At 35.2% G+C, this 25,798-nt stretch overlaps 1 protein-coding gene and 1 pseudogene across 3 annotated transcripts; both read right to left on the reverse strand.

Moving 5' to 3' along the window:
- LOC148545756 (uncharacterized) overlaps nt 1-25,798 on the reverse strand; it is a 171,655-nt pseudogene that overhangs the window by 113,561 nt on the left and 32,296 nt on the right.
- On the reverse strand, nt 15,021-18,543 carry LOC107619149 (F-box/LRR-repeat protein 13). 3 transcript variants are annotated; one of them, XR_015900085.1, is made up of 3 exons: nt 18,281-18,543; nt 15,550-18,016; nt 15,021-15,346 (listed from the first exon to the last, which is right to left on the reverse strand). XR_015900085.1 is itself a non-coding variant. In XM_016321385.3 (3 exons), the coding sequence occupies exon 2, from the start codon at nt 17,983-17,985 to the stop codon at nt 17,122-17,124; it is 864 nt and encodes a 287-aa protein (XP_016176871.1). In that variant the 5' UTR covers nt 17,986-18,016; nt 18,281-18,543; the 3' UTR covers nt 15,021-15,697; nt 17,120-17,121. The 3 variants fall into 3 exon arrangements, 2 of the variants coding, with proteins under 2 accessions (XP_016176871.1, XP_016176870.1); XM_016321385.3 differs by having other exon boundaries at nt 15,021-15,697; nt 17,120-18,016; XM_016321384.3 differs by having other exon boundaries at nt 17,120-18,016; nt 18,281-18,542.

The following is a 25,798-nucleotide window of genomic DNA, read 5'->3' on the forward strand; positions in this document are numbered from 1 at the left end:
ACACCCTCTAAACTACCATGGACAACGACCATTCAACAATGCATGTCGAGACAATAGTTATGGTAGACCCTTTCATGATAACTATCACCCACCAAATTACTATAATCAGAAACCATTCCGAGGTGCATACCAAGATGATAGATATGGTAAACCCCCTTGTAATTACCAACAAGCCCCATCATATGCCTATGAACCACCTTCTCAACGCAACTTTGAACCACCACACTCACAAGTCCCCTATCACCATTCACCTCCATATGACCCTAACCCGTATCCACCCCAATTCCAATCCAATTACTCCAAGACCACCACGTCCCTACGCACCATGTCCATATCCATCACTCCAAGAATCAAGGGAGCAACTCAAGGAAACATTTGAAAAATTTCATGCCACACTTCACCAATTGAATCAAGCGATAAATCGACTGCCTTCCCGACGTTCGGACACTCAAGGAACCCCCATGGCTTCATGTGGGCAATCTAATGAAGAACGTAGCATGAAGGAGATATTAGAAACTCCAGTGGACAGTACGGAGCATGACTTTGTACTGGAACAAGTGGAGGAAGCTGTAATTATCGAAGAAGAAGAATTGGTTGAAGACTTAGGAGATGCAGAACCTCCATGGGAAAATCCAGTCAAAGAGCCTCCTTCAAAGACGTTTGAAATTGATGTTGAGGAGGGTGTATAACCTCCAATGCATATCATGGTTGAAGACTTTGAAGAGGTTGATCCAGAGATGGATTCAATCATTGATGAATTCTTATCTACATTCGAATCCTCTCCCATTGGACTTGACATGGAAATTAAAGAAGAAGAAGCACAACCTCCCATGCCCTTGGTGAACAACGAAGAAGAGATCAAATTGGAAGAAAGCTACCAAGAGGAAGAGGTTGATATTGAAGAAGCTTACAAGGAGGTAGAAGTTGTCAAAGAGCACAAGGGAGTGGAGCTTGAAATCACATTGCCAAAGTTATTGGAGACCACTCCGCCTAAGTCATCATCATCCTTCATAACATTCAATTGGGTAAAATTCATATCCCTTAGCTTTCTCATCCCACTTGAATATGGTTTACTTGAGACAAATGGTCAACTTAGAGCTCTTTGTGGCTATAAGAGTAAGAGGGAGATGGTTAGTGGTAAGAATTGTCATGCAAGGTTCAATATGGTTGCATGCTCCAAACTGAAGTATCATGGTTGGAAGAATACTAAATTTTATGGGTCTAGGAAGCTGTTTGGATGCCTCAGTGAGAATTCAGATTGCTTGCTACCCGGATGGAATCATGATGATCAATAAGAAGACGGGTGTAAAAGCAAAGTCTGGGACCCCGAAATTCAGTCTAGAAATCAACACTCTTGGGGCCTTGTCACTTGCTTTAACCTGCTTGAAGGCTTTCTGCGCCTAGTTTGGGATCTCGGAGGCCATTGGAATCACAAACATTGGTGGGGATTCAAGGATCAGTACAAGCACAAGCCACCATGACAAGGAGCTCACCAAATGTCCAACTTAAGGACTTTAACTAAAAGTGCTAGGTGGCAGACAACCCACCATGGTATATTCTTTCCTTTTTGTTCTTAGTTTTATTTTATTTTATTTTCATTCATGTTCATTCATAATTTTTGCATAGTCATCTGCATATAGCCTGCATTTGCATTTGCATACTGCATATTTCAAAAAAAAAAGAAAAAGAAAAAAAAATTTTGTACGCGACGCGCGAGCGTCGCTGACACGTCTGCGTCACAGTACATTAGAAACCAAGGAGAAGAGAAGTAGAGAGTCACGCGAAAGCGTGGCTGGAGGCGTGCCTTAGGCACAAATATGATCACGCGACTGCGTTGCTGACGCGTTCGCATCGCTGACGCGTTCGCGTCGTTTGCGAAATAGGCCTCCCACGCGTTCGCGTCACCCACACAAACGCATGACCCTAAAAATTCGACGTAAATAGGTGTATGGCAGCATGTTACGATGGAGCTGGGTTGGACTGATGCTAGAAGCACCAGTTACATCACGCGACCGCGTGCCCCATGCGGCCGCGTCATTTTCTAAACATCGCCATTCACGCGATCGCGTCACCTTAAAAATTTGGCAAAAAGAGTTTGAAACAGAGAGTCGTGCGAACGCGCAGCTGCTCTCGCGCCATTCGCACAATTCAAGTCACGCGACCGCTTGACCCACATGTCCGTGTCACTTGACAAATTCACATGCCACGCGACCACGTAACCCACGCGTCTGTGTCGCATGCGGCGCACAGATTATCTTCATCAGCCAAAATATTTGATCTTTTCTTCCCCAAATCCTTATTTTTGTTTTCCCTTATTATTATTTCTTTCTTCTCTCTTCTTCCTTCTCTATTCTTTCTCACTTTTTACTTTTCCCTTTTTCTCTTCTTTTTACATCCATTATCAAGGTTCTTTTCTTCTTCCCTCTTTACTTCTTCCTTATTATTCCTTTTCTTTTATTCATGTTTTCTTATTACTTTCATTATGCATATTTTCTTTTTCCTTCTTTTTATTCCTTTAATTGGTGTTGAAAATTTATTTGGGTCATTATTTATTTATTTTTCTTATGGATTTTTATATTGTTTGACAATTAATATTACTTCCTTAAAGGGTTGCTTGCATGTTCTATCTTATATTTTCCACAACATATTTACCATGCATGCTAAGTGTTTGTGAAAATATCCGTATGGCATTGTGCATTATTTTAAATTACTCAATTCTACTACGTTAATGCCTGTTTTTCACAAAAACTCTTTTTATATTTTATTTATTTAATTTAATTGTCAATACAAACAGATTGTCAGTTTGAATGACTTGGTAATCTAACTTAGCCATTGAATGCTTGATCTATGCTACTCATGCCTTTCCCAGGATGCCAATAAATATCTTGCATTCAATTGCCATCACATGCACTTGATATGTTACCTTTGATGAACTTTTCACATGTAGTCTAGACCATGTGTTAACAACATCCCTCCTTAAAGTGCATTGATTACCACCCATAATGTTCGCTCCCTTGCTCGAACCCTTAGCTTTACATGTTACTTTCTTTTTTCCATTTTTAGGATGGCCACCAAGAAAGGTAAAAAGAAAGCTACTCCCAAACCACCGACAAGGAAAGGAACAACAAGAGCACTAGCTGCGGAGACACCCGTCCACTTGTAGATCTTAGCATGCACCGAGGACGGTGCAATCTTTAAGTGTGGGGAGGTCGATAACGATCTCCATGGGTTAGTTATTTTCTTCTCAACACCAATATATTATTATTTGTTAGTTCATTGTTGCATTTTTTATTGCATATTTGTTTGATTTTTGTGCATATTTTACCACTTGGTTAAAGTAATATTTTCTTTTTCAAGAAACTTTTTATAGTATTTCACTAATTTGACTTAAACTTTCTGAAAAACTTGTTTGAAGGAATATTATACTAGAACATGGTTTAGAGCTCGAACACACAAAACCTGTGAGATTTTGAGCTTATTTGATTGGTTGCATTTTATCAACCAATATTTTAGTTTTGGTGTGTGTTTTTCTCTCTAAAATTGTGATCTTTGTCTTGTTTAATTCTATATTTCCATGGTTTGATGTATGCATGCACTTACATGATTGAGGCCTTTGTTTCACTAAGCTTACATACCCATATGGCCTTAACCTTTCATTATCCTTTGCAAACCAATGTTGAGCCTATTATACCCCTTTGTTCTTTACTTTAGTACATCATTAACTCTAAGCGAAAAACAATAATGTCCTTAATTTGAATCCTTGGTTAGCTTAGACTAGTGAGAGTGCTTATGATTTAAGTGTGGGAAAATTGGGTTTGGAAATATTTGGTTTGAGAATTGAGTATGTTAGAATTTTCTGAAAATGTGAAAGAAATGTTTAGGACATGATTCATGCATCCAATAATTTAATCATATGCATTGAGAAAAATAAAAGAAAAAAAATATATATATATATATATATAAAACACAAAAAAAAAAGAAAAAAAAAAGAAAAAAAAGAAGTGAGAAAAAGAAAAAAAAAAGAGCGATTAAGCACAAAGGAGACAAAATGCCCCAAAGTAAGTGGTGAAAGCAATGCATATGTACTGTACTCGAAATTAGAATGCATGAATATGTGGGAAAAAATGGTTAATGGATAGTTAGATGTTGTATTATGATTACATGGATTGTCTAAAGTTAGGTGGAAAGTTTAAGTTAATTAAGGATTCAGATTTTAGTCCACTTGGCCAAATACAATCCTACCTTGATCCTAACCCCATTACAACCCTTAAAAGATCTCTTGATATGTGTATTTATGCATTAAATTTTTGTTGATTGGTAGAAGAAAAGCAAGCCTTAGAAAGCAAGATTAGTAAAAAATTGAGAGAATCGAACCGTAAACACTTGAGTGATTAGAGTGTATACACTTCCAGTGAGGGTTCGATGCTCGATTCTTTGTTCCCGGCTTTCATAAGCCATTTTCTTCTGCAAGTTTACTTGTACTTTATTTTATTATTTGAATTAGTGAAATCCAGTTCATATTTGTTCTTGAAGGATTTTTTACTTTTAACCAAGTAGAAAAAAAGCATTCTGCATTTAGTTGCATTCATAGGTTGCATTTCATACATTCTACCATTCCCCTTCACTCTTTTAGTTCTCTTAAGCTTAGCATGAGGACATGCTATTGTTTAAGTGTGGGGAGGTTGATAAACCACTATTTTATAGTTTATCTTGTGCTCAATTGAGTGGATTTTATCAATCTTTCATACACTAGTTCATACAAAATGCATGTTTTACATTCTCCTTCCTGATTTTGTGCTATGATTGAAAACATGCTTCTTTGACCTTAATTTTATTAATATTAATTCTCCCTTTATACCATTCGATGCCTTGATATGTGTGTTAAGTGTTTTCAGAGATTACAGGGAAGGAATGGTTTGGAGGATGGAAAAGAAGCATGCAAAAGTGAAAGGAATACAAGAAGTTGAAGGAACTGCAAAGCTGTCAGCCTGACCTTCTCGCACTAAAATGGTCATAACTTGAGCTACAGAGGTCCAAATGATGCGGTTCCAGTTGCGATGGAAAGCTAACGTCCGGGACTTCGATTTGATATATAATTTGCCATAGTGGCCGTACATCTATGTGACGCGAACGCATGCTCCACGCGGATGCATCGCAATGACGAAAATCAGCGTGGCAGATTTCTTCTCCAGCGATTTCTGGGCTGTTTTCGACCCAGTTTTCGGCCCAGAAAACATAGATTAGAGGCTATAAAGCGGGAGAATCCATTCATTCATGAATTATCAACTCATATTAACATAATTTTAGGTTTTTAGATGTAGTTTTTAGAGAGAGATGTTCTCTCCTCTCTCTTAGGATTTAAGATTAGGATTCCTCTCAGTTTATGGTTATTTCTTCATTCCAGGTACAATGTTCTTTAATTTATGTTTCTCTTCTACTTTCAGATACTCTAATGCTTTTACTTGTTAATTACTTATGTTGCCAAATTGGCTTATGAACTTTTCCATGTTAAGATTTGAATGTTCTATTTAATATAATTGGAGGTATTTCAGAATTAAGATTGGTTTGATTTATTTGTGTTATAGACATTTTCAATTTAATTTAAGATTTATTCCTCTTTTGCTTTGGTTAATTAATTGGAGACACTTGAGTTATCAAACTCCTTGTTGATTAAAAATTGGAATTCTTTGCTGATTTATTTGAATTCCAATAACTCTAGTCTTTTCTTAGGAATTGACTAGGACCTGAGAAATCAGATTGATTCATCCACTTAACTTACCTTTATAGTTAGAGGTTAATCAAAGTGGGAGCAGAATCCAATTCTCATCACAATTGATAAGTATAACTAGGATAGGACCTCAATTTCTTATACCTTGCCAAGAGATTTTATTATTATTAATTTATTTTTCTTGTTATTTAAATTACTTGTTCCCTGTTTCAAAAACCCAAAAATATATCTTTTTACATAACCAATAATAAATCATAGTTCCTTGCAATTCCTTGAGAAGACGACCCGAGGTTTGAATACTTCGGTTATAAATTTTATTGGGTTTTGTTACTTGTGACAACCAAACTTTTGTAAGAAAGGAATTCTTGTCGGTCTAGAAGCTATACTTACAACGCGAATTTAATTGTGAAAATTCTAGATCGCGCGAGAGTTTCACTCTTCAGTTACCTAGAAGCATATAGCTCCTCACTCAATTGATCCAACAATTCATGATGCATTCCATCATTGAAGTTCTCATTTCCTACAACTCCATAACAACCAAACTCCAAGCCAAAAGGGTGAGAATTCATAGAAAAGAGGGAAAATAAAAACAAAAACTGTCAAGAAGCAATTCAAACAAACTCCTAACAACTAACAAAATCAAGCAACTAATCAATAAAAAAGAAGCAAGATATTTACATATCGACATATTTACAATAGCTAACAAATAGCACACATTGTAACTCCCCGGTAATGGCACCAAAAACTTGATGATTAGAATTTTACAAAATAGAATTTCGTTGCAAGCATAGTCTAAATCAACAATTAACTCTCAATCTAAGTTTAATTCAAGAATTGTCACAATCAACACAAAATAACCGGGAGTTTTAATTCCTAGGTTGTTCTCCCTAGGAGTTGCAATAGAAGTGTCATATTATTGGCTATGAGGGAATGGGGGTTTGATGACAAGAGAAGCAAGTAATATAAATAGCAAGAAAGTAAATAAACATGCAAGGAATTAAATGAAAGCAATTAAATTTAAAGGCAATTAATCAAAAGGAATGGAAATTCAAGTGCTAGAAACCTCTTGGCAAGGATTGAGAGATTGAGAGTCAAGGTTACCTATCCTAGCCATTGACCACAAACATATGATGATTATGAAGAGTTAATCCTACTTAGTCAACCCTAACATCGAGGATAAGTCAAATAGACATAATTGATTTCAATCCACAAGTCCTAGTTAACTTTATTAATTGGAGACTTAGAGTTAGTGAAAACCAAATCAACTAACTACTCTAATATATCAATCAAGAATGGACATCAATGACTCAAGGGTCACCAAAGTCCTCAATTCCATGCCAAGAGTGAAGAAAAACTAAGCCAAACATTTTTATCAAACACTTGGAGTTCATGAAAATAAAAGCATATTAAATTGTAATAATAATAAAATCTTAAGCTACCAAATGCAAGAAAATAATAATAACAACTAAAGAAAGCAATAATAACATGAAAATATAAATTTGTATTAAATGAAATTAAAGTCAACAATAGTGTTCATAACATAAAAGTCACAAAATAAAGGAAATAACAAGCGAAATAAAGAAGATCTAGATAAAAGATCATGAAAACATAAAGGAAACTACATTAAAACAAGAATTAAAGGTTGAAATTAAAGAGAAATTAACTAAGAAAACCTAAATTCTAGAGAGAAGGAGGAGCTTCTCTCTCTAGAATGACCTACAACATTATACTAAGCTAAACCTAATTGCTCCCGCCCTTGCTTCCACTTGAGTTAGGGTTGAAATAGCTTCAGAAATGAGTTTGATTGGGTTTTAGGGGCCCAAAATTCGCAACCAGTGAATTGCATTAATGAGGTCACGTGCTAGCACCTGTACGCACACGCACACTTTCTGATTTTTCCACTTGTGCGTACACACAAAGTTGTGCGCGTGCACACTTGCTGACTCTCACTTGTGCATACGCACGCATACTTGTGCATGCGCACACTTGCTGAAAAGCTCCAAACTCCATTTCTTCATGAATTCTCCACTTTTACATATTTTTTTCTTCATTCCTTCAATCCATTCTTTGCCTTACAAGCCTGAAATCACTCAACAAATACATCAAGGCATCAAATGAAATTAAAGTAAATAATATTTATCAATTAAGGACCTAAAAATCATGTTTTCACTTTTGAGCACAATTTATGGAGAATTTACAAAACCATGCTATTTCATTGAATAAGTGTAGGAAAAGTTGATAAAATCCACCTAATTAGAGCAAATAAGTACCATGAAATGTGGATTTATCAGTGAAACGAGAGTATGACCCTTTTCTACATGAGCTCTTGTGAATCTCGAGAGAGTTATCTCGCTTGAGATACAACTCGAAAATACTCTTCCTAAATTGCTAATTATATGAACTAATTGGGATATGTAACATATAATCCTGTTAGCTTTGGGTAATTAGGGTTTTTGTGTCATTAAACTAGTTTTCTGAACTTAACCCTCTAATCGGAATTGAGAGACCACGAAAGTGGCGGTTGATGAAGATTAGGGGAGATTAAATCACTAAGAGATTAGGGTTAATCACTTATGATTTGCCATAGAATGAATCACTCATTGTTAAAATAGTTGGTAAGACGTTTTAATCCGGAAAGCTAAATATCTCCGAGACCTTAACTATTTTCTCATCATTGTTTTACACCAAACCTTTTATTGCTTTTCTTATTTAATTGCTTATTATTGTTTATACGTTTTACACCTACAAACAACCTTTACTGTGTGCTTGACTAAGTCCAACAGGACAACCATTGCTTGCTCAGTCTGACAATCCTCGTGGGATCGACCCTCACTCACTTGAGGTATTACTTGGAAGACCTGGTGTACTTGACGGTTAAGTTGTGCGAGTTCTAATTTTTCACACCAATAAGGCACCCCTCGGATCTAATTACACAAGCCCTATCCTTGGACAATCACACCACAGACACATAAGTTGGGCTCTTTAACCATTGATGCTTAGAGCTTTGCCATCTTTAATCTTTATCTTGATTTTTCTTTGTTGTTTCTTTTGTCTCTTTCTTTTTGTTTTTTTTTTTCAATTCACGTTCAATGATTCTTTTCTTTTTGTTAGAGATCTCATAATACCTTTCTAAATCTTATGTTCATAAGAAATCATCCTTCCTTTTCATACGAGATCATCATCCCTTTTAGCTTATCGTCACACTTAGTGCACCACCACTTATCATCAGAGAATTTTTATTTGTCAAATTCAACTTTTCTCCGTCTATGCAATTCTTTTTCATATGATTACAGTTCTTAATAGGACTTCATAAGTAATAAATTCAGTAAGCATGAGGAAAACATGAAAATAGAAAAATAGAATAAAAAGTAAATAGAAGAATTGAAAGCTGGAAGCTTAAAGGAAATAATACCACCTTAATCATCGTTGTTGCCTTTATCTTCTCTAAGGCTATATAGAGCATAGCCTCCCACACCGAGCATAGAATGGTTGCTTGTCCTCAAGCAACAAAGAAAAAAATAAAGGTGATGGAAATAGGGATAAACATGATGATCAAGTGAAGGCAATCAAGTAATGCAGAGGCTTATTCAAATAAAATAAACTAAATTAAAACAAACAAAATGAAAGCTAAAACAAAGTAAAATAACTAAGTTGCTAATGTATTTGCATGGGTTGGACTTTGCATAGGTGAAGTGTGGCAACACCAAACATAGTGTGAGAACACCAAACTTAATGTGACATAATCAATGTGAAACTAGGCCAAGTACCCAGTGAAGTGCAATTGTCCTGTGGGTGTAGCACACCAAACTTAATCTATGAAACACATACACAACCTTATACGAAATAAAAATAAGTATGAAAAGAAAATACCTAATGTTGGGTTACCAACAAGCGCTTCTTTAACGTCACTAGCATGACGGTTGTTCCTTGCTAAGGTGGAGGGTGATCATAATGCTTCAACTCTTCCCCTCTCACTTTGAATCTCCTCCTTGTGTCCTCATGTAATAGCTCAACATGCTCAAGGGAAAAAATTTTGTTCACAGTATATGACAATAATGGATGGTGAGATAACACTACTTCACTTGGTGAAAAATCTTCAGTAGGAATTTTCTTGTTCCTCTACCCTTTTGACACTTTCTTTTTGGGAGCTTCCTCCTTATTTGATGCATACCCAATACCAAACTTAGGATTAATGTCGGAGGGTTTGTTGATTGCAAAGGGAGACTTTGGTTGCAAGCTCTTGTTAGTTTCAAATAAGTTTCCAACTTGCTGCACTTTGTATTTCTCTTCTTTTCTTTCCAAGCATGGAAAAAAAGCTCCTGAAAGTGATTTATTAGATGCTTCCTTCAAGTTTGGATCTTTGGTGTCAACTTTCTTGCAATCCTCTTGATCACTTGAGTGATGCATGGTCTTGAAAACATAAAAAACTAAATGTTCCTCATGCACTCTCAACATTAATTCACCTTTTTCAATATCAATGAGGGCTCTCTCAGTGGCTTGGAAAGGTCTTCTTAGAATGATGGAGGCATTCTCATCTTCTTTCATGTCAAGAATAATAAAATTCATTGGGAGGAAGAATTTTTTCACTTTAATCAAGATATTTTCAACTATTCTATGTGCATGCTTCATTGATTTGTCTGCCATTTGTAGAGCTATTTTTGTGGGTTTCAACTCTTGAATTTTTTGCCTCTACATCACAAAGAGAGGCATCAAATTAATACTTGCCCCCAAATCATATAATACTCTCTCAAAGGTGGTATTGCCAATAGTACAGGAAATTTGACAACTCCCTGGATCTTTCTTCTTTATTGGTAAGTTCCTTTGAATAATTGCACTACACTCTTTGGTCATCACCACTGTTTGGCCTTCCTTCAAGGATCTTTTCTTGGACAATAAGTCCTTCATGAATTTAGCATACAAGGGCATTTGTTCAAGTGCTTCTATGAAGTGAATGTTTATGTGCAGTGTCTTGAATATCTCCGAATATTTGGAGTATTGATTCTCCTTGTTTTCCCCTTGGAGCCTTTGATGATATGGAATTCTTGGCTTATACTCTGGCACTTGGACCTTCTCTCTTGATGCATCTTTGGAAGCTTGAATTATGTGTTTTTAAGAGGTGAGGGTCACGTGCTCCACTTGACTATTGGTGTCCCCTTTTGCTTCTTTCCCTTGTTGGTCATCGGTCTCCTCCTTGTCCTCTTGTTCCACCACCTTTTCACTTCTCAGATAAATAGCTTTGCATTCTTCCCTTGGATTTGGAATTGTGTCATTGGAAAGGCCATTTGTGGGTTTCGCCAATTTTTGCGTAATTTGGCCTATTTGTTGTTCTAACTTTCTAATTGAGGCACCTTAATTCTAGAAGTTAGACCTTGTTTCCTCAATGAAACCTCTAGTTTCTTGCATGAATGTGAATGTATTTTGGGAGAGTTTCGCCATGGCTAGTTTAAGATTGGAGAGCCTTTGATAGTCTTGAGATGGTTGGGTGAGAGGTGATTGTTGTTGGTGAGAGTGACTTTGAAGGTTGAGAGGGTGGCTGTTGTGTTGATGGGGGTTGAAGGGGTTATGCTAAGATTGGAAGTGGTTTTGTTGATGATTATTGTTGAAACTGTTGCCCCTCTGACCTTGATTTCTCCATCCAAAATTTGGGTGATTTCTCCATCTAGGATTATAGGTCTTGGAGAAGGAATCATTGTGAGATGGCTTTGAAAGATTATCTATGTAATATAATTGCTCCAAAGAAGAATGTCCATACTCCAAACCTTCACTTTGATGTAGTCTATTACTCATGCCATAAGAGTCTCTTGAGCATTCACTGCTGAAACTTGCATGCCTCCTAATTGTTGAGTAATTGTATCGATTTGTTGTGACATGACTTTATTTTGAGCCAACAGAGTGTCCAAGGCATCTAATTCCATAACTCCCTTCCTCATTGATCTTTCGGAATAGAGGCACTAATTGTTGGCCACCATTTCAATCAACTCCAATGCTTCATCAGTGGTCTTCTTCAAATGCATAGATCCTCCAGCCGAATTATCCAATGAAACCCATGAGGCTGGGGTGATCCTGTCATAAAAAATCTGAAGTTGGACCCAGTCAGCAAACATGTCTGGCAGACACTTTCTCAGCATCTCTTTGTACCTCTCCCAAGCTTCATAAATGGGCTCTCCTTCATGCTGTCGGAAAGTCTGAATGTCGGTTTTGAGCTTGGTTAACCTCTGAGGTGGGAAAATTTAGTTAGGAACTTAGTGACCAAGTCCTCCCATGTGGTTATGCTCTCCTTGCACTGATTATCCAGCCACTACTTAGCCCGATCCTTTACAGCAAAAGAGAATAGCAACAACTGATAAACCTCAGCCGGAACGCCATTTGTTTTGACCGTGTCACAAATTTGCAGGAAGTTTGAGATGAACAAGTTAAGATCTTCCTGCAGGCTCCCACTAAATTGACAATTTTGTTACACTAGTGTGACAAGCTAGAGCTTCAACTCAAAGTTGTTGGCATTAACAGTAGGTGTCGCAATGCTACTTCCATAACTCCCTGGATTAGGAGTAGTGAAAGATCCAAGGGTCCTCCTAGGTTTAGGAGCATTAGCTTTGTGATTTGCATTCTCTGCCATGCTGACTTCAAACTTTTCTTCAACTGCCTCTTCAATTTCTTCTTCAACTCTTTGATATCTAGCTTGTTTCCTTTGTCATCAAAGAGTTCTTTCAATCTCGGGATCGGATTGAAGAGGTTTTTTATCCCTGTCGTTCTGCATATACAAAAACAACAAGAAAATCAAATTGGAACTCCCTTCACAGTGACGAAGGGAATTCCCAAGGGAGAAATAAAACAAAAACAGTAACTAAATAAAAGGTAAAAAGGTCTAATCTAGGTAATCAATTAATTGGTAGTTTGTTAATCACGATTAATCTTCGACAACAGTGCCAAAAACTTGCCGGTGTTTTGCGGTTTGAAAAATCCGCATCACGTATGACCGACACGACCTTGAATCACCCATAACATCCCAAGGATTCAACGGCCTGTCCCCAAGGACAGCTAACAAAACATTGACAATATCTTTATTCTCCGCGGCCGGGGGGGGGGGGGGCGGAGGGGCTCATAAGTAATCTTCGTCAAGTAAGTCGAACCTGCACTGAAATTGCAGTAAGTAGCATTGAAATTGATGTCCTTATGTGGGACGAACTTTGAAATATTTCTCCTTAAAACCATGGAAGGAATTCTCGAACGACCCAAAAACCTGTCGGTTTGATTGAGCACGGAACGACATATAGCCTTTCTTGTGCCTCCCCTCCTTAATCGGGATAGTACAAAAAAAATAACAAGAAGACCTCCACCCGAGCAAGAAGCTCCAAATATTCGTAAACCAACTTGAAAGTCCAGATGGCTGCCCAACTATTCGGGTGCAATTGAGACGGCGCTACCAAGGACCGATTCAGGAGGGTCTGGATGAATGTGGAAAAAGGGAGCTACACTCCCAACTTCGTAGACATGGACTCGTAAAACCCACGTCAAGTCGGAAACCAACGGGGATTAAGGTTAATATAGCAAACCCCCTATTTCTCCTTGGAGAGCGCCAACTCATATTGACGCTCAACATTCCCCCCCCCCTCAGCGCACACTGCACCCTCGTCACGTAGTTTCTGAAGATCCGCCTCTGTAAGTCGGGAGGGCGTACCCAACACATCAGAGGTTACACAATAATAGTCTTTAGGAATACCTCCCGCCTGTTAGATGGGCACGCTAGCCTAGGGTCTCCGCCAGACCATACCTATAGCCAAAGGGGGCACCACCGTCAGCCCACTCCCCGAAAACAGAAGAATACAAATCCTACACTAAAACCACTGAAACCTAATCCATACCAAAACAGTGGCACCCCCCATTATTTTCTACTACTACTACGCAATGAAACACACAAAAGGAGGAACTAGAAGCAAACAATGTGCGAAATGACAAGAGAAGATGAAAAACACCAACCTATTCTCAGAAGCCGAACGAAAGCGACGATTGTAGCAACGAACACAAGAAATGCAATGCCAAAAGCCTCAAACAACCAAGCACAACCAAGCCAAGGCACAGTACCAAAATCAACAAACAACACTCAGCAGGAAAGTTGAAAAACAATAAAAGAAAATGTAAAGAGAGAGTAGTCACAGTAAGGGAAAAAATAAAACCCTCAACTTTCAAATGGAAATACGGAGGGACGAGGAGCAGAAATGGAAAATCCAAACTTCCCCCTCCATTAAGCGTCATTATAACAACTTGGAAAGCGTAACGGACAAAAACTCACCACCGAGAAAGGTAACAGACAGAAGTGGAAACAGCCCTTGATCCCATTTGCTAACTCTAGATGTCCCGAATAAAACAAGAAACTGAACTCGTAAACCATAACAGAAACGTCAAAGCAGCCTACCAGAGAACCCAAGGACCTTCGAAAACGCAAGGCAATGTTCCACCTTCCTAGGCGAGGTCCGCAACCTCCCGACTCACAGAAAGATGAACTATGTTAGCGAAGATATTAAGCAATTTTACCCTCACGCTTCGAGAGCAACTGTTCTGGGCTTGGCCTCCGAGTACCCCAAAACGGTCCAACAACAACCTGGCTCCTGGGCCCAAAACCCTCTCTATGGTCTAAACTAGTTGGCAATCACCAACCAACATTTAAATCTAAATACCTCTCTTATTTGTAGCAAATAAGATAAGATAAGATAACAAGACAAAACTATATAAAGGGAGCAAAATGCTCCCTCGGATACATTACACACTCCTAATCCTCACTTATACCTCTTAAATCTATTTTGACTTGAGTGTCAGAGTGTCTTTGCAGGTGTTATCCCACCACTCCAAAAATCCGATCACATCATCAACAAGACCGGCAAGTCCTCGATCCTCCCCTCAATCCGTACCAACAAAGTCTCGTACAATAACTAATTTAATAGTTTATTCTTTTGTGCAGATAACATTTTTTTAAAGATATGCTGCAAATGAATTGACTTGAAATTTAACTGTTTAATAACTCCAACATTCAATCGAAATAATAATAGTAACTTTAACAAGGATTTTTTCACGATGAGTTGCTGTAGCCTCTTTCTTCCCTACAAAAATAATTCAGGGATTTTTACACTCAATCGTGCTTAATAGTCATTATAAAATAGATTTTTTTTTTTTTTTTTTTTGCATGTGTTTCCAATCATGCTGTTTACAATAAATGACCAAGGACATTCCAATCATTAATCCCCTGTTGACTAAGACAAATAACCCGAATAAAATCAGAAAAAAAAAAAGAATTACATTTAGAACAAGCTCCTTGCAATTGCAAGCGAGCTATGTACATATCAAATAATGATAGCCATGTAAATTATAAGGAGCAACTATTCTATCTTAGTCAATTCCCCATTGTTAAGGAACAACTATGAACCGTTTTCTATTTCAACACTATTCTTTCATGAATTTCTTGTTTTAATATTACTACTCCTACAACTATGGTCATGGTCATAATATAATATCATACACCTAATCAACATAAATAAGCTACAGATTGATTGTATTGCTCCAGTTAATTGATTATGAGAAATTCTACTTCCTTCAATGAAAACGTTCTTCTATTACCTTCTACAACTGCAACATTTAACAAAACAAATTAGGAAGTGATAAATGAAAAGACCATGCAAATCAAGATTTACCTCTTTTGTACAACACGTTCTTCATAATAATATCTAACAAGCCAAGCCAAAACAAGAAAGAAAGAAAGATCACAAGTTTCACAACATGTAATTGGATATAAATGCATGTTGAAATAAAACTCATTTAGCAAAACTTACGTAATTAATATGCACCAGCATCTCACTATATTGCCAACTTCTAAATGTTCCATTGAAAAACATTTTACGAAACTCGTGCTTGTTTTTGTGTCAATCTTGTAGCAAGTTACTCCGTTTTTTCCGATTATTTCAAAAGCTCTGAGCAGGTCTATCAAAACACAATTTGCAGAAACATTTTGTAATCCTTGTAGATTTCTGTAAGATCCTAGTACCTTTGCAGCTCAACTAAAAGATAAAACAGATAATAGAGTAGAAAATAGAAGAAGATGGAATAGAAGCAGATGGGCTCAACAATATTATTAAGATATCATCCTTGCCTCTGAAAATGTATTAATGAATGTAGTAAGAAATATGCAGAGAAAGGGAAGATACAAAGAGCATAAGACAGCCTATTACTCTCCTATGGATCCAGTCCAGCCTAATTTCCAATATGATTCTTATATTTTATATACCAAAAATTCTATGTGCACACTATGTGTAGCTTTGCTCATTTTCAATGTGTATTGTATTTCTATATGTATTTTATACGAGTAACTGATTTGACGGCTGATTTTTGGTGTACGCATAACTTATATACAATACCACTACTCTGCCAAGCTGGCAGAGTTAGTTACAACAATGAAATCCCCTTACTTTCCATTTCCTTCCCCTAAACCATACAAGGTACGTTACAATTTCTCATGCAATGAGACTTCACAAAACTTGATAGTCAATATACTAATAGCGCTAGTAATGTCGCTGCAATGTAAAGAAACTGCACTTTTAAGTTAAAAAAAAAGTCACAATCTATTCTTTCTTTAATTATCATGCCATTGACATCAGGTTAATTTATGAGCTAGCTACCTATAATTTCATTGGATGTGCTTCGAAGAACAAAAGCATTGCAAGACAGAACTACAGAAGTATGTCAACAATTTGCAATAACATTTTGACATAAGTGGTTCAATACTCCATCACAAATAAGCATGCATGCTGAAAAGTTACCTTTAAGTACTCACTAGGGAAAAAGATTCTCAAGTTATTGTTATATCAAAGATTTAATTAGTTCTCGGCATGTTCGTTTCAACTTTTCGAGCAAAAAAATTCAGTCTTCATCTCTTTCAAACAAACAATAACAAAGCCTTCTCCCACTAGGTGAGGTCGGCTACATGAACCAAACGACGCCATTGAGCTCTATAATGTATCATGTCTACGGTCTTCATCTCTTTCCAAAAAAAAAAAAAAAAAAAAGCTATACAAGATAGCTTCTAAGAAAAATAAGTTTTAAGCTTTTGTAACTATATAGAAAAAAGTAAAGTTGTAAAATAACCTTTTTTCAAAACCAGATTTATGTTAATTCGAGAACATTAATCTTAGAAGATATTTACAGCTCTACTCACATTACCCAACAGAATATTACCAATGCTTTCAATTATTGACAATGATACTACATGTAACATGATATGACTACTAAAATGCAACATAGACAATATCAGTGTCATGACTAACTAACTTTGTTCAAAATTTCCAAAATAATCTTAAGAATTGTAGGCCAAAAAGAACTCCATTAGAAACGAAAGGAGGAAATTACCTTTATGCTAGTGAGGAAGATTGAAGCTCAATAGCCATCCCTTTCTTCCCACGTAACTGTTGAAAAGGAGAACCATCCAAAGTAAATGATCTTAGATTAGGTGTAGACACTAAAATCTTGTACCGTTTATATTCCTTGATGGTCAAATTGGCGAGCTTAGCATTCGATATAACGAGAGTTCCTGACCTGTCTATGTCAGAATCAGGTGAGATCATCAGAAAATTCTTGATGGATAGGGTTTTTAACTTTACACATTTTGAGAAGGGTTCTGCTTGGCAATTCTCGTCTACAGAAATTGCAACACTTTCAAGGCGCAAACTCACCAATGACGGGAGTTCTAAAGGCTTCGATATTCTTGTTCTCCTCTTAAGATCATACGAAGAAACCGATAGGTCAAGCGATAACAAGGAGCTACAAGAGAACACAAAAGAAGGCAAACCAAGATTGTATGGAACATAAATTTTCAGATGTTGTATATCTTTCGACACCACATATCTCATGAGATCGGTCAAGATATAGTTTTGCAAATAGCCATGGCGACTGAAGTCCAGGCTAATCAAGGGGTGATCGCCATCGCCGCGGCCATCACGGCATGACACAATACCGGAAATAAATTCAGAGAAAACACAATGGTTCCTGAAGTCTGCAGTGTGTAATTTAATATTAGGCATGGATTTCCAAAGATTCTTCCACCTTGTTGACAAAATGCAAGTCTTAATAACGTCATGAATCATCATAAATGACATTATATGCAACAGAATTGAATCCGGCAAATCACTGAGCCTATCTCCATCGTCACCTTCACTCTCATTCTGATTGTACCTTCCTATCTTTTTCCTACTTTGACTCCTTGTTATTATCCTCATTTTCACCAATTATTTTCAATAGCATTCAAAGCTACAACAAATTCAGACAAAATATGCAAAATTGTTAAAAATGTGCAAAATTCATCAAATTTAGTAGTGATAAACATAATTCAGTTCCCTTTAAGAGTTGTTTCTACTTTTGCGTGGAAAACTAGAAATAGGTCTTAATTGCACGTATAAAATTGATGCAACAAGAAAATCCAATGAAAGATTTTGATATACTAAAAGGGGAAAAAGTGCGAGTTCAATGGAAACAGCAAGAAAGGGGAAAAGTAAGAGAGAAAGTGGAAATTACCTTCAGATCTTGTTCCCCTTTGAGACTAGTGAGAAGCTCGAGTATGTGTTTGGGAATGGAAACGTGAAAAGATGTAATGACGGGGGTGGTGGTTGTATTGTAACTATGAAAAGGAAGGATTATTAATTTGGGTATGTGAATGTGAATGCGAATGCGGTGAGGGGTGTCTAATGTTTGTTATGTTACTTAAGATATGTAATTTGTTAGGTAGTAGGAAGTGAGTGTGATGTCAGAGAGAGAGAGAGAGACCCTTGATAGAGGAGCGGAGTGATGGGCAAGATTTAAATAGAGCCAACAGCCAAGAACCTTGTGTTCCATTCCGTGCGGTGCTAAGTGCTAATAATTGCCAAGTGCTTTAAAGCTAAAAGCATAGTTGTCAGAATCGATTTTCACTAACATTTTAAAAATATCTAGCTATTCTAAAACAATATGAAACAGGAACAATAAGTATTTTGTTAATTTTACTCTATCATAAATATTTTTATTTTTTTATATTAAAATAACTATTATTTTTGAATTTTAATAATTTATTAATTAGTTTATATCTATTATACTATTATATACTGCAAGTATTTATTGAAAAATAATATTAATAGATATTATATAATTAAAAAAAAATAAATGAGTTTATAATTATTGCTAAATAAAAATATAATTAATTTAAGAATGAATGAGTTTATAACTAAAATTAAAATAAATTAAATAGAAGTAAATTATTTGCTCATATATATATATATATATATATATATATATATATATATATATATATATATATTAATTTGCATATATATTGATAACAAGTTCAATAGCCTGGTGGTTGTGAGTATCATGTTTTTCTTGATGATGGGGTTCAAACCCCAGCTTTAACATTTTGAAAAAATCTTGAAACTGAAGCGGTTCGGTCGAACTGGTCTTATCGGTTTTGACCGGTTCACTCCGAGTTTGACTGGTTGGCACCGGTTCATTACCTTATCCGATCAGATTATCAGACCGGATCGGCTTAGAATCCGGTTCACTAATTTTTTAGTTGAACCGGCCGGTCCGATCCGATTTTGCTAACAGTGGTTAAAAGGATCTTGATAATGGTAGAATGGATCTTCTTGATTTTTTTTCAATTATTTTATTAAGTAAGATTTTTTATTATATACATTTAAAATAGGACTAAAATAAAATATGAAAAAAATATTAATTAATAAAAAATTATATTTGACAAAAAATTAAGAGAAACAAATTAAAAAAATTATTCCTCTTATAAATCTATTTATTTATATTATATTAAAATATATAATCTCTTTATATATTAAAATTAATTTTTTTAACTTATAAAAGTTAGGTGTTATGTCTATATAATTTTTTTTTAAAATGAATAAACTCTTATTCACGGTTAATCATTTACTCATTTTTTTTATTTTTATTTCTAATATTTACTAAAAAATTTATTTTTAATTATTGCTATTTAATTTAGGATAAATGACAAAAAAAAATCTAAATGGACTACAATATTTTGTAAATGTTCTAAATGGTTCTACCTTACATACATATCCTGAAACTAGTTTTTCTTTGGACTATCCAATGCAGATGGAATTTAATGGATTTGATTTACTTCAAAAGAAGTCAATAGTTTTTTTTGGTTAAGTGGATTAGACAACTTCTAATCTTAAGCATTACTTATACACTACACACTCATATAACACACTCACACACACTACAAGAATTTATTTTTGGGTTCATTTTTTCTCCCGTAAAACTAGAATCCAGGTGTGGTTATTAAAGAGGTATATGATATGCCACTAAATCAAGGCTAATAGTTTCGATTTAGTAGAAGCAGCTTCCATAAAGCTATAAGAGTCGAACCACACGTTCATGCTCATGGTAAATTGAAACTTAATTCGATTTACTATATTTTGATACACTAACAAATAAATTTAGTTTATTACAAATTTTATAGTATTTATAATATCTTCTTAGCCATTAACAAATTACAATAATTATAAAAAATATTTACAATAAAAAAATTTTAAAATTTTATAAAAATATTTAATTTTTTGGTATCTGGTAAAAAAATCAAATAATTACAATAAAAAATTTTAAATATTATAACAATACATAAATACAAAATGAATGAATGATTTAAAAATAGGATAGATTTTTTAATATTGAAAGTCAATTAATTTAAAAACGTGATTTAAAAAATAAATCCTTCTCATAATTACATAAGAATTTATGATACGAAAAATATCCCAAAAAATTATTTTAATATTTGATTTCTAAATACCGAATTATTTATTTAAATAGTTAAATTTTTATCCAACTTAATACAATAAATAGGTTTAAACTTTATTATTATATTATCTATGTTCTCTTATTTTAAATAATTTTATAAAATTTAAAAATTTTTTAAAAAATGTTATGAATATTATAAAAGTTTGTAAGTCAATTTATGTAATCGATTCATTAAAAAAATTTTTATAGTACTTAAAATATCTTTTAAAAAAGTTTTAAAATTTATAAACTTATTTAAGTTAGTTGTAGCATATTAAATCGTTCATTCATTTTGTATTTATATATTGTTATAAATTTTCAAAATTCTTATGGTAAATATTCATTTTTTAACAATTATAATTAAAATTTTAATAACAATTTTAAATTAAATAATTTTATAAAATTTTAAAATTTTTTATTGTAAGCATTTTTTATAATTATTATAAATGGCTTAGAAGATGTTATGAGTACTACAAAAATTTACAATATATTTATTTGTTCGCGTATCAAAATACAGTAAATCGAATTAAGTGGTTTTGATTTACCATAGGCATCAAAACCATTAAATTGAAACCAATGGATTCGATTTACCTTAGGCATTTCAACTCTTATAACTTCAAATTACCTCCATGAAAACTGCTCCTACTAAATCAAAACTATTACATAAATTGAATCCAATATATTCGTTTTATGCAAATTGAATATGATATATATTCGATTCACATTAAATGGTCCAAATCGGACTTAGTATATTTAATTTACATAAAAAGGCTAATTTTCATGACATGCATGTAACGTACAACGATTAAGGACATTTATAAAATATTGTACTCTATTTTTTTTATGTCATTTAGGGTAAATGAAATAAAAACACCAAATAGAGTAAATATTTTATAAATGTTTTGAATGGTTCTACGTTATCTAAATATCCTGAAACTAGTTTTTCTATGTAAATTGAAGGTACTAAGCTTGATTTGAACTATTCAATGTAAATCGAATTTACTTAAAACCAAGCTAATAGCTTTAATTTAGTAAAAGCAGCTTTTATGGAGCCATAAGAGTTGAACCACATCCAAGGTAAATCAAATTCATTGGGTTTGATTTAATAGTTTTGATGCCTGTGATAAATCAAAATCACTTAATTTAATTTATTATATTTTGATATACGAACAAGTAAATTGAGTATATTATAAATTTTTATAATATTCATAATATCTTCTAAGCCATTTACAATAATTACAAAAAATATTTAAAAAAATACGTTCAATTCACAATTATTTTTCAATTATTAATATTATTAATATATATAATGAGTTATGAATTCCCTCTAATGTGTATTATGATTGTTCATGTAGAGAATTTAGATATAGTTCTTATTCTATTATTTTCTTTTTATACTAGTTACAAAAAAATATATATATTAAATGACTACTGTTCCGGCCAAACCCATTAGCGACCCGGGTCTGGACCTGAGCAGCCGACCCGACGGGTCACGCAACCCCTAGCCAGGAGGGGACCTGCCTTCCCCTCCTCATCCATGTGAAGCCTGGACAGTTAGCAGAAGCTTTTAAGAAGGTGGGTCAGGTCATAAGGGACCCACCCGAGTATCGACTATAAGAGGGGAGGAACCTACCCCTCTCCAAAGGTATGTCACCTACTAATGAGTCCATATTTGATAGTATGTTTTGCCTCAATTTGGATGGATTCTAGCACATGAACTCATACTTAGGCACCAAAAATAGCATACTTTTGTTTTTTGTCCCTAATTGGATTCTAAATGTACACACATGCAATTTTGTGCTTTAATAGAGCAATTTAATCCCACCTTTATGCCATTCGATGCCGTGATATGGTTTGTGAGTGATTTCAGGCCTTGGAGGCAAGAATGGATAGCCAAAAGTGGAAGAAAGCATGTACAAGGGAGAAAACATGAAGAAAACAAAGAAAAGCACACACAACGAAGTGTGCGTGCGCACAGCCCTGCGTGCGTGCGCACAAGCGAGAATTTTCATGTGTGCGTACGCACAGGTCAATTTTTAGCCGCGTGTGCGGACGCACACGTCTATGTGTCTGCACAGGTCCCTGCACGTGATTTCATTAATGAGGCATGTGCTACGCGAATTTAGAGGCCTCTTGGCCCATTTTGGAAGGCTGAGTTGCTGTTGGGAAGGGCTATATAAAGGAGAATTGACCACTTATCAAAGGGGGGAGGCATTAGAGCAATTTTTACATAGTTTTCATAGTAATTAGGAGTAGGAGTAGTGTAGAGTAGATTGCTCTCTTGGAATTTTCAATTTTCAATTTCTATTGTAGCATTTTATAGCAAGCGTTGATTTTGATTTTACTTCTTCAATTGTAAGTACTCTCAATTTTCTCTTTAATTAAAGCACTTTTACTTTCAATTTCTCTTGGTTCAAGTTACTTTGTTCATATTGCAATTTTATGTTTCTTGAAGTTTTGATTGATGAATTTTACATTTCATGCATCCTTTATGTTTGATTGCTTGTTTATGTTTGGTTTTGTTGATAATTGGTTATAGTTTTATATTTTACTTTGCAATTCTCCATGTTTTACTTTTATGCACACAAGGTGTTTGTGAAAATGCCAACTCTAGATTTTGAGTAGATTTTCCCACCTTAGTTTGTGGTTTGAATTTCTAGGATACTAGAGTCATAATGTCCGACATTTAGTGGTAATTCTTGGGTAGTTAGTTGGCTCTTGTTTCCATTGACGCTAGCCTTTTATCAACTAGTTTGGTAAGTTAGTTAGGACTTATGGATTAAGGTCAATTATCCTTGCTTGACTTACTCCTCGATGGTTGGGGTTGACTAGGTAAGATCGACTCATCATAATTACCATAGTTGTGGTTATGACCATGATAGGATTCCCTGGATACTCATTCCCAAGTCAAGGCTTTCCTTTATTGCATTTTCACTAGTTTTGATCTCATTTTCCTTGTTGCTTGCATTACTTTCCAATTTTGATTATCGCTTAGTCCTTTTATTGCTTAATTCTTTTAATCTTTTATTCTTTAATTTCACAAAACCCATTTCGTCCTCCTCACAACCGAAAGAAGTAACATTTCATTTGCATTCCTAGGGAGAACGACCCGATGTTTAATTACTCTCGGTTACTTGTTTTGATTTGAGCATTACTTGTTGGCTAAGAACTATACTTACAACACCAATCTTATTTTGAGATTAAATTCCTAGTCAACGGAAATCGTTGCTTATCAAATTTGGCGCCGTTGCTGGGAAATGCAAACGGTGTTATATCTTTTGGTTGTTGTGAATATGTTAATAGTGTAAATAGCCCTTTTTGGTTGTTTGGTTGTTTTTGTTAGTAGATTTTTGTTTATATTTTTTTAATGACTTTTTTAACACTGTGGCCACAATGCACCCCAATGGAACCCAAACACTTACTTATATGGTCACCAACCTTATACACCATCACCTCACTACATACAAAACCCTTACCCCCATGAGTTTGATTATCAACCTTCATCACCTCAATCCTCATCTTCATATATGGATCAAGCCACACAAAGAGTACTTTTCATGCTCATTCAAGAACAACAAGAGTTCTGAAAGAAGCAAGAGCAAGTCATGTCTACCTAGGCAAAAGTTTTGGGTCATTTAGCTTCATTGCGTTCATGCCACAAGCAAGAAACTCTAGTGGATGAATGTGTGGAACCAAGTAAAAAGTGTGGAGTGAAAGAAGAATTGCAAGATCAAGGAGAAGATGTCAAGTCACCACATGAAGTGCAAAAGGAGATAAATGAAGAGTGGATAGGAATTGATCAAGAGGATTCCATCATTCAAGATTTTTTGTCCAACTTGGGTAATTTCTTCTATGACCTTCATGAACCTCTATCATTAGATTTGGAAGGAGATGTTGATGTGGACTTCACACAACCTCCAATATTTGACTTGAGTGATGAAGAAGATTCAAAAGAGGTTGAGGAAGATATTAGTTGCGAAGAAGTGAAGTTAGTTGTGCAAGAACGAATTGAGCGGGTGAAGACTTCTCTAACAAGATTTCTAGGCCCACATCAATATACCGTTGATAAACCACTATTTCATGGTTTATAATATGTTTAATTGTGTGGTTTTATCATGATCTTTACCCACTTATTCATATGATTAGCATGCATTTATATTTCCTTCCTAAAATTATTACATGATTGAAAACTTACTTTCTAGAGACTTTTAATTATGTATTTTAATTCTCCTTTATTCCATTCGATGCCGTGATCTGTGTGTTAAGTGTTTCAGGCTTTATAGGGCATGAATGAGTTGGAGATTGGAAAGGAAGCTTGCAAAAATAGAAGGAACACAAGAAATTAAGGAGATGACCAACGAGAAGTGACGCGGCCGCATGGCTCACGCGACCGCGCGGATTGGAATAGCACAAGTGACGCGGAGGCGTGGATGACGCGCCCGCGTGGCAAAGCAAAATGCCGCATGACGCGTCCGCATGAATGACACAATCGCGTGACATGCGTAATCTGCATAATTAGCTGGGGGCGATTTTGGGCCCTGTTTTGACCCAGTTTTCGGCCCAGAAAAGCAGACTAGAGTCAGAGAACATGCAGAAACCAAAAACAACATTCATTCTACACAGTTTTAGTTTTTTAGATCTAGTTTTACTCCTCCTTTAGGTTTTCTCTCTACACATTCATAGTTCTTAGGATTTTTATTTCGATTGCTCTTTGCATTGGGATATTGAGAAGAGTTATTACCTCATCAAGACTTCGTCATTCTAGTTCGTTTTCTTTACTTGGCTTTACTCTTCCATGTCCTTTAATTTACTCAATTTTATTATTGAATTATTTTAGAATTTATTAATACAAGAGTTACCTTTATTTTTAGTTGATTCCTTTGAGTTTTATTTATCATGTCTTTCATTAGTTCCCTTTCCTATGTTATGTGTTCCATATTCACAATGAGCGAGTAGTTCCCTAACTTGATGGGGAGTTGATTGAAAGGAACCCTTAAGTTGGGATACTCAAAAGAGAGATTGTAATTGGGTTTATTGCTGGATGGTTCTCTAGTCACTAACGCCAATCCTTCCAAGTAAGCGGATTGGGATTTGTGAGTAGAAACATCATTCCAACTTGTTTGACTTTCCCTTATTTAGTAAGGGATAACTAAACAGAACGACCTTCAATTATCAATTAATCTTGAGAGTACTTCAACAAGAATAGGGCTTCCAACTAATCTACTCCCAGTCAAGGCTTTTATTTAAATTACTTAA

This window comes from Arachis ipaensis, chromosome B9 (genome assembly GCF_059453495.1).
Source record: "Arachis ipaensis isolate K30076 ecotype BB chromosome B9, ASM5945349v1, whole genome shotgun sequence".
Taxonomy (NCBI): Eukaryota; Viridiplantae; Streptophyta; class Magnoliopsida; order Fabales; family Fabaceae; genus Arachis; species Arachis ipaensis.